Below are 9,878 nucleotides of genomic sequence, written 5' to 3'. Positions count from 1 at the left end.
AAATGATTTCAATGATTTCATGATTTCATATAATTTCATGCGATTCGAAATCGATTTCAAGAGGTGGGGTTACATGATTCTTGGGACTGAATAGCCCCTCGTATTTAACATAACTTTACCCAACAGAACCTGACCTCACCTAACCTGAATTAACAGAAATTTATTGAACTACACGTTAATCTCTGGAAGCATATTTTCCCAGTAGCAAATGTGTGCTACATCAAATGGGTCAACTCGAGCCTAACCTAGAAATAAATCTAACCTAGCCTAACCTAACCTCACGAAACTCAATTAAACTGATTGTGTTGTCCCCTTGTGTTTGCGGTACCGTTTTGTTCAGCTTCGGCTTAACCTACATAGAGGTTTAACCTATCCTAACCTAACAAAACCTGACCTAACCTAACCGATTACGCTGGCAACCCTGTTCTTGCGTACTTTCATATATTGACATTAATAGCAGTAAATGTCTGGAGTTTCGTAACCGCTTGTTGTTCATGCCTTCATGGCAGACACAGGTAAAAAGTGTATTACGATGCAGGGAAAAACCCCAGTATCGGCGTCTGGTCAGGGTGGGAAAGTGGGCTCTCCGACGTCGTCATCATGCGACCGTAGCTCTTCATCAATGGATCACTTGGTTGGTGTTGAGTCTCATGCTACAAGGAAAAAAACCGCGAGCATTTCTCAATCGCATGCCTGCAACAATAGCTCAGATTCATTCTGTTACATTTGCAGTAAATATGAAGTGAGCAGTTTGCGAAAATCAATCAACGAGGAAGTGAAAAGTCTTTACGAAAAGTGTTTTGACCGTAAATTTCTGTACCAAGAATAAAAATGGGTTCCTCACGTCATTTGAAATTCCTGCAGAATTATGTTGTATCGTCTAAAAAATTCAAACAACGAAAAGTACCGCAAGTACTCTACACCAAACACATAGAAAAAAACCCGTTATTGCGAAGGACTGCTACTTTTGCATGAATTCCGTCGAAGGGTTCAACGCCAAAAATAAAAAAAACATTTCGTACATTAATGTGTGCACAGTCACAAGAGCAATTAAGACTGAGAACCGTACGCTTACATAGCTACACGTGTGGTTGAATTTCATTTGGCTAGGTTATGTTAGGTCAGGTTTTGTTAGGTTAGGATAGGTTAAACCTCTATGTAGGTTAAGCCGAAGCTGAATGAAACGGTACCGCAAACACAACGGGACAACACAATTAGTTTAATTGTGTTACGTGAAGTTAGGTTAGGTCAGGTTCTTTTAGGTTAGGATAGGTTTGACCTCTTTGCAGGTTAAGCCCAAGCTGATTCAAACAGTACCGCAAACACAACGGGACAACACAATCAGTTTAATTGTGTTTCGTGAGGTTAGGTTAGGCTAGGTTAGATTTATTTCTAGGTTAGGCTCGAGTTGCCCCATTCGATATAGCACACATTTGCTACTGGGAAAATATGCTTCCAGAGCTTTACGTGTAATTCCATAAATTTCTGTTAATTCAGGTTATGTGAGGTCAGGTTCTGTTGGGTAAAGTTATGTTAAATAAGTTGATATCAGGCAAGGGTTGATCCTTCACAGTTGTCGACATGTTTTTGAAGTGAACATTTGCATCATTGACATTATTTTGAAATTTATTTGCCACAGTGCATGATTTTTCGTCATTTTTGGAGGTTATGGCTCAACCATGACGTGATGGTTGATTTTTGATACCGAATTTGAATTCAGCGGTCCAAAATCCATAGGAATACGTGTGTCTTATTACCAGATCTGCAAACTTTTTTTGTGTGGTTGTGTTATTAATCTCTTGAAATTTCTCTCCGTATCGGGATAAAAAATTTATTATTAAGTTTATTAAAGTTTTATTATTTATATACTTTAATAAAATTAATAACTCATTATTTTCATTCCAAATTTTTTATTTATCACACTTCGCCATATCGACCCTAATTTGCATATATCTTTATGAAAATTTAGGTGCAAAGGAAATATTGCCAATTAATTTTCTTATTATGGTAATAGGTAGCAAAAAGTTAACAAAACTGATATGCAAATATTTGTTTCATTTTGATTGTTTTTCTTTCTTAATTTTTATTATTTTCTTCATTATAGATTCAAAAAGATATAAAAAACTGTACATATTTTTTTTATGAGACATAAGTTTATTCATTGTTTTTTAATTAATTTTTTCTGTGCATGAAGAGAAAATTCATTTAATACACGGCACTAAAATCACGCGCTTCCGTGAATTAATCTCTTGAAATTTCTATCCATGTAGGAATAAATAGTTTATATAATTTATAAATATTTTTTTAATGTGGTTTTGAAATAGAAAAGAAAATTTATATATCCAAACGGAAATAAATAAAAGAAAATAAATGATTAAAAATAAATTAAATAAAATCTAAAATAAGAAGAATTTTAAATGCAATCCTTATATATCTTTAAAAGAAGACCTTCTGTAAGAATAAACTGCCGAATATTGCTAATTATTTAGTGTTAATTACTGCCATGAAACAAGATTACTCGAGTTTTAATAAACAAAAAATGTTACATAACAATTTTAGGACATTTAAAGACATTATTTCTTCAACATGTTCGCTTTAAAATAAAGTAAAAAATTGTTTAATTTAAAAAATAAAATTTGTCTTTGAATTTAAGAAATTATTTGTTGATACTATTTCTTTGATTTAAACAAATATTCGTTTGGTAGCAATAAAGTAGTGGAAAAATATAATAAAGAATTTATTCAGTTTCATTACTTTCTACCAAGAAAACTATTTCTATGGAAAAAAAGATTTTTTATATAAGATTATGAAACCTTATTTTCATGTAAAATTTATACTATCAAACGATCGATTTTTTCTCTACTCTAAATTACTTTTTGCTTGGCGATCAATTTATTCATATTAACCTCTTCATTGAATGGTACTTAGGAGTAGTCGTCAAACTTACAAATTAGGATTACATTGCATATTTCAAATTCATAGTTCAATAACCTGCGTAGAAAGTTTGCATCTAAAGCCAATTGTTATTTTAATTTGCTGTTCTTCAGAACGGCTACGCACTTAAATTATTTTATGAATTCGAAAGTTGATTGTCAATTATTTAAATAAAGTTTAAAAAATCAAGTAAGCCATGAAAAATTTACTTCTAGATAACGTTTTACATTTTTTTCCAATAAAAATTATACTTAATTTGAAAGAATGAATATGTGCTGGGATATTTTAACCAAATCATAAAAAAGGCTGTATCCAAAAATGTTTTTTGTAAATTAAGTTTTTTAGCTTTTTATTCACAAAAGTGGATACAGGCAAAAGTTTTTAACAAAAATAAAGATTGTGCTCATAAAAATTGTTATTCATAATAAATTCTGTAAGTTACAATAAGTAAAAGCTTAGTATACTTTGATTCTTTTGGTATGTCAGATAATATAACGATTAACACTAATTTTTGTAATCTGAATAAATTTTTGGTAATTTCCCGGTTCGCAAACATTTTTCACGGTCAATGAATTTCAAAAATCGAACTCTAAAGCCAAAAATGTGTCCATGTAAAGTAAGGAAGGTGGAGTTGCAAATGAAAGCATTTAACGTGGAAAATGGAAGCTACTAACACTTTTTCACGGAATATTTTTAATAAAATGCTGGTAAACTGCTAAATTAAATATTTTAATTTTTTATCAATTTTAAAGTTCAAAGATTCGGCTTCAGTTCTAAAAACATAAATCCACGTTATCATTTTAAATGCTCCAAATTGAAGAACCAATCAAGGATTTCGAAAAAATTCTTAATTCAAAATAAAAAATCATTTTCAATTTACCTAAGACATTTTTCTTATTCTTCTGGAGCCTTTCAACATTCTTAAAAAGCTTCTAAATTTTTGGTTTTAAATCTGCCAAAATCTATAAGCTATTTTAAATTAGGCCGTGGGCTATTTACACCGAAATTTTGATACGAATAGTCGGATTTTGTCGGTATACGTAGAAACTTCATTTAAATTATATGGAATCATTTTTAATTATTAATTAATTTTGAAATTTTTTAAAGCTTCAACACATCTCATCAACTTACTCTTGTCTCTAAGACTAAGGTGTGCAATTGTTATTTATGCACGAAATTTCATTAATTTGACTTAAAAATGAATTATTTTTTAAATAAAAAAATTAAAATTGTGACGTCCAAAGATTAGTTTCTTTGGTTATTTTTTAATATCTAATTAATAATTACTGTTTTTAAATGAACGGTCGGATATTTCTCAATATTCAGCATATAATGGTTATTTTTCTTAATTAAAAAATGTCAAATTTTTTGGTTTAAATGTGGAATATTTTAGAATTAAATAATAGTTTATATTTAATAAAAATTTGTTATTTCACGCTAATACTATTTGAAGTTATTTTAGAATTGAAAATAGTTTATAAAGTTTCAATCGGGAGTTTACATTTGTTAATTAAAAATACTTTGAAATTGAAACAGTTATTTTTAACGTTAGAATCAGGAAATACAAAAATTTTGAACTGATTGCAAGTCGTATTGTAAAATCTGAACTCAATTATTATTCAATTTTTAAATCTTAAGTACAGTTCATTTTTTTAAATTATTAATCGATTAATATTCACATTTAATCAAATAAAAATGTTTTTTAACAAAAATCTTCTATTTGAAATGCTTCTAATTTTTATTTGTTTAAAACTGAATTTTTAAAATCTTTTCATTAAAATGTAGACTCAAAAATTGAAATGGAAAATGTATAAAGTTGAAGATTTTCGAAATGCGCCTTCTGAACTGAATATCATAATTGAAAAAGATCACAATATAACTAAAGATTTTAAAAACCGGTTGATATCAAAGTTGAACAGATTTTTTTATAAAAATTTGTAAATTTCCCGGTCAAAAAATGAATTCACTGTTATCCCCATACCTATATCAAGGCCAAAATTTACTTGACGCAAAGAAATTTTTAACTTCGTTTAAATCGAAGAAACTGTTTAGTGGGTGTAAAAAAGTTCTACTTTCCGAAAATTAAAAATTTAAGTTACCTTATCCACTAACCTAAAGGAAAAAGGTGAAAAGAACTAAGAAAGATAATTCATACTACTTTTATCTATTTCCAGTCAATAACAATAAATTCCCAATACATACTACATCTACACAGTCGACTAGGGTTGAATGGTGACTCTCAGTTTTCCTTTTTTTTTTTTTTTTGGTATAGGTGCATATCTTTACACGTTAATCTGAACCTTGGGTGTCCACAGGCGGCACTTACAATTAGTATACAGGCTTAGGTACTTAACGCTCTTGGCGACTCTCAAGCTTCGAGATAAGCTGACGATGACGACGCGACGCAACCCAACAGGCGGGATTTACAATTTACACCTAGAGTCCCTCGGCAACTGTATCTCTATAAATATGCGCTATTTACACCCATCTTAAATTAGTGGTAACATCGAGGGTTGACACAGAATGGAACGTGCTTAAAAAGGGTCTTCGAGTCTTAAAAAAAGGCCTCAAAAAGTCTTAAAAAAGGCGAGAGTCTACTTCTACTACTACATAACTAATATGTATATACAGAAAGATCGTGTGGGTGGTCCTTGGCCAACCAAAATCAGACGATCCCACTGATCTCGACTATTTACAGGTCACTGGAAAAAGGTAGGAGCAAGGTGGCCCCTTGCCGAGTTCTTATCAGATCGAGATTTCCTAATTTTTACAAGAAAGGTCCGAAAAAGAACACTCGGAAAAAATACTCGATTAGCACCTAAAGGACGTTAGCATCATTTGGCTCTTACATATTCATACAATTTTATATCAGCTATCGACTATCTATACGCTTACAACTTTGCATTTACACTTTTGGATGATCCTCACTCGAAACGGATCGTAAATGCTAAAAAGAGTCTTCCTAAGCTCCTTTAGAATCCTAATCTTCCTGATCCTACACAGCAATTTACGTCCCACGTGAGACAATAATGTCTAGCAACTTTCCACAAATTTCTCTCAAAACTTGGGTGTCCACATTAAATCAACCTGGGGCACAAAGATTTCTTAGATACGTGACATTCATTTATACAACAATAATTGAAAGGTGAACGAGGCGATGACAAATATTTACAGTAATGAACAAAACCTTAGGACTTAAAATCAAACACGACAATTTTAGGAAATTCTTTTTAAAAGACATGGGAACTATTAAAAATTATTTTGTGCAGCAAAAAATTATTTCTAATGATCGTGTTTTTTGGCCGTTTAAAAAAAAGTTGGTTCCTTAAAGGTGACTTCTAGAGAGCTTTAACGCCTCATTATGTCTTCTATACTAAACCCTAATTTTCGGGTTGTGCTGGTCTTTTCGCCGGTTTGACTGATGCTCATCGATTCGATATTTTCTGGAGAAATTGGTGGATCGATTCGAAGATCTTGAGGAATGTCTGTATGTGTTGTGAGGTGGGTTTTCAGGTTGCTTCGTTGATTGAAACTCCTGGCACAAATTGGACATTTGTGTGGTGATTCCTGCATGTGGAGAATTTTATGCACTGCCAACGTCCTACTTTGGCAGAATCCTTTTCCGCAATCGGCACACTTGAAGGGCTTTTCTTTGCTGTGGATGTATCTGTAACAAAAGAGAAAATTTATTAGAAACTGTATTTAATTATTGTTAATAATTTCCATCATGATTTTATTTTTAAAACGGTTCAATAATATTTCCAAAGAGCATTAATTTTATATAAAAGGGGTTCAGAAATTAATGGAAAATAAATTGGTATATGTCTTATTTAAATTATTGCAATTTTTTGCCTCTAGTTTCACTGAATAAAGAAATAGAAATTTTTTCCATTTTTAACCTCAATACAAAATTATGATTCTTTGACCATTTATTAGTAGAACAATCGACGACTCCACAGTTAAAAAGAATAAAGAGCAGAAAATGCCAAATTGATATAAACATGATTACATTAAGTTTATAAATAAAAGAAAATTTGATTGTGAATCAATTAAAAAATTGTTTGGGTTAAAAAGTGAACAACAGATAACAGGATAGTTATAAATATCTCGACCTACGTTATATTTCTAAACAGTACGAGCAGAATTTTATTTCGATTACAAACGTATTACTTTAAATATTTCACCATCGATGCATCTTCAATATAAAAAGCGAAAATACACATTAATAAAAACAAGTTCCTCAATAAAATAAATAATCTGCTGATACACGATTAATATTTAAATGTTCATCGAAAATAAAATTAATCGACAATTGTTATAAAAATTTTTCTGGGAAAAGATTTTTAAATTGTGCATAAAATCAATTACACGGTACAGACTATGATTATATCACTAAATAAAGAGAAATAATCTTACAATTCTAAAAAAATTTGTAATTTTGAAATACCTAATAAGAATTAAAATATTTTTAAATTGCAGACTGAAAGATTCGTAGACGAACAACGCTTATTAGCAATAGAATTTTTTAAAACTATACGTTACAAGCAATTGTTTGTAATTCTAAAACCTGAAATACCCATTACGTAGAAAAAATAATCTTCTGCTATCTATTTTCAATCTAAAAGGAAACAGAACCTAGAGTAAACTATGATAACAGTTTTCTTTCACCGTTCATATTTATCCTAAGATTTAAGATTTAGCAATTCAGGTATATGGCAATGTAACAAATAATCTATATACCTTTCCTATAATTCTTGAATATCCACTTCTATGACGCTAAGCTCAACTGGAAAGATCAAAATCTCGTTCTCTGCCAACAAATGGGACCTCACTTTCACTTTCAAATATTCCATTGAATTCTTTATAATCCAGTCCACTCATTATCCTTTACCATTATACTAAATCCATTTAACGACTTTCCGAAAACTCCCCCAAGAACCTGAATGCCCTGAATCCCCTAAATCCCAACCTAATTGTCCCTAAAGTGGACCAATTCTACCCATTTAATTGATTTTCAATCTAGCCTTACTAAACGCTTCCTAATTTCTAAATGTGTAACAATTAAATCACAAATTTTAACTTACCGATGATCCCTCAAATGATCCTGTCTTCGGAAAGCCTTTCCACAAATCTCACAGGAATAGGGCCTTTCATCAGTGTGGGTCCTTTCGTGAATAAGCAAATTGTAGCTCTTGGTGAACTGCCTGTTGCAAAATTTGCAGATGAACTGCTTTTTCGGCCTCTGGCCAGGAAGTCTCTTCGTCAAGAAGGAAGCGGGTGGTGGAACCGGAAGTCCAGGATGCATCGAATGACCTGGAGATCCATGATGATGTGGAGACAATGGAGTCTGGGGACAACAACCTCTCACAGCCAGGAGAGCTGCACCCCTCAACCAATGATCCAAAAAAGCAGCATGGTATCCGTTAGGTTGTTGTGGGAGTTGCTGATGATGGTGAATTTGTTGGTGAGGAGGCATATGCAGTTGCTGATTCCTGATCCACCTGGGAGGTGACGTCCCATGCGGGTGTAACCGATCAATTGCCGAAGAGGGGGGAGTGTGTGGTGGCGTCAGAGGCTCCATCTTCGCGGTGTCCATCATCTTCGCCAACGATGCTGTTCCGTAAAAATACTAAAATTACCTTTTCAATAGGCTGAAAATTATTGAACTTCCCCAGTCGAGGGTATGTTCCAAACACCCTCCGGTATTGGTCCCGTTCAGATTGCAACCCTATATTCTTACACACTTTTCAAAATGCTTTACATGTAGCCCCCACTAAAACTTTGCTAATCACTCCTAAAGCCTTTAGTTTGTGAACACTATCATTTGAGTTCTTGCACACCAACTTATATATAAATTTCCACCAAACTGTGTATTCACTCGAATGTTAATTCACTGGTCATCAAAGGTTTATTGTTTGTAGCACGAGAAACACTTTGAAGAAAACGTGGGTGACACAAACGGGATTATCACTACGGGTGGTGGAGATTCGTGCTGATGGTTGGTAGCACCTTGTAGGATGGGCAGGTTGAGAGTCGGGAGAAAAAGGAATAAGACACTGTCAACTCGAGGGTCAGAGAGATACTGGCTTGCTTGAAATGTTCCTGTGGCAACCTGGTAGAGTGGAGAGCTCCTCCTCCCTTTCCTGATGTTAGACTCCCGGTTGGTGGCGACTTCTACAGGGGCGGGGCTTCCGACTGGAGAACCCGCAGGGCGTCGCGACGCTACCCCTGCAGACGTCGTCCCTCATAGATACACCCGCGCTGCCACCTGCGCACACGACACCCACGCGTCTTACTTCCGTACTCGATTTCCAGCTTCCATGGCCGCCCGTTTCAGGTTCTGTATCCTATTATGCCTTTTCGAGATGAGGATCATGAAGGTGTAATTGTGTTTTAGAAAGTTACAGAATGCTCACAGAGTTCATAATGATTCAAGGTTTCTGATTCTAAACGAGGTTTTTAGTTTTTCCCAGCAAGAAGAAGTGCAATTTTTTAATTTAAAAGCAACTTCTCTTTAGAGCTTTATTTAACAAAATTTTAATTTGTGACTTATTCTTTTTTCAAATGTAATTCATTCTATCAATTCTAATTTCTAACATGAAAAAAGAGAGTCTTTTAAGCTTGGCATTAAATCTACTTTATTATAAACTATTTAATGCACCATTTTTTGAAAGGGGTTTCTTATCAATTCATAAAGAGGTTCAACTTTCAACCAAAAAAGATTAACTCTAAAGAACAAATTTTTTTTTATTTAGTAGTTAATATTTAAACCGCGAAAATATTTTCATTTTTAGTTAAAAGCAAAGCGTTTGAATTCATCACAAAAAATACGAATTTTTAAGGAAATAGTTCGATCTTTAACTAAAACTGATTCATTTTCAACTACACAGTTGCATTTTTAACCAAAAAAGATTTAATGTCTACTAAAAGAGATGAATTTTCAA

General features: G+C 32.7%; 1 protein-coding gene across 1 annotated transcript; it reads right to left on the bottom strand.

The window, feature by feature from the left end:
- Positions 1 to 5,175: 5,175 nt before the first annotated feature.
- Positions 5,176 to 9,012, bottom strand: LOC117182025 (protein odd-skipped-like). Its single transcript, XM_033375043.1, has 2 exons — positions 8,019 to 9,012; positions 5,176 to 6,601 (listed from the first exon to the last, which is right to left on the bottom strand). Exons 1-2 carry the CDS (start codon positions 8,531 to 8,533, stop codon positions 6,283 to 6,285), a joined length of 834 nt encoding a protein of 277 aa, XP_033230934.1. The 5' UTR covers positions 8,534 to 9,012; the 3' UTR covers positions 5,176 to 6,282.
- Between the last annotated feature and the right edge of the window lie 866 nt (positions 9,013 to 9,878).

Source organism: Belonocnema kinseyi, chromosome 10 (genome assembly GCF_010883055.1).
Source record: "Belonocnema kinseyi isolate 2016_QV_RU_SX_M_011 chromosome 10, B_treatae_v1, whole genome shotgun sequence".
Classification (NCBI taxonomy): Eukaryota; Metazoa; Arthropoda; class Insecta; order Hymenoptera; family Cynipidae; genus Belonocnema; species Belonocnema kinseyi.
Note: the sequence above shows the minus strand (reverse complement) of the source record. Positions and strands in the feature narration are given on the sequence as shown.

What these genes read in the sequence shown, in the direction of transcription:
- LOC117182025 (XM_033375043.1), bottom strand. Translation starts at nt 8,533, where the DNA reads ATGATGGACACCGCGAAGATGGAGCCTCTGACGCCACCACACACTCCC. An exon ending in GATCATTTGAGGGATCATCG is followed by an intron (nt 6,602 to 8,018) that starts GTAAGTTAAAAT and finishes CTTTTGTTACAG; the next exon opens with ATACATCCACAGCAAAGAAA.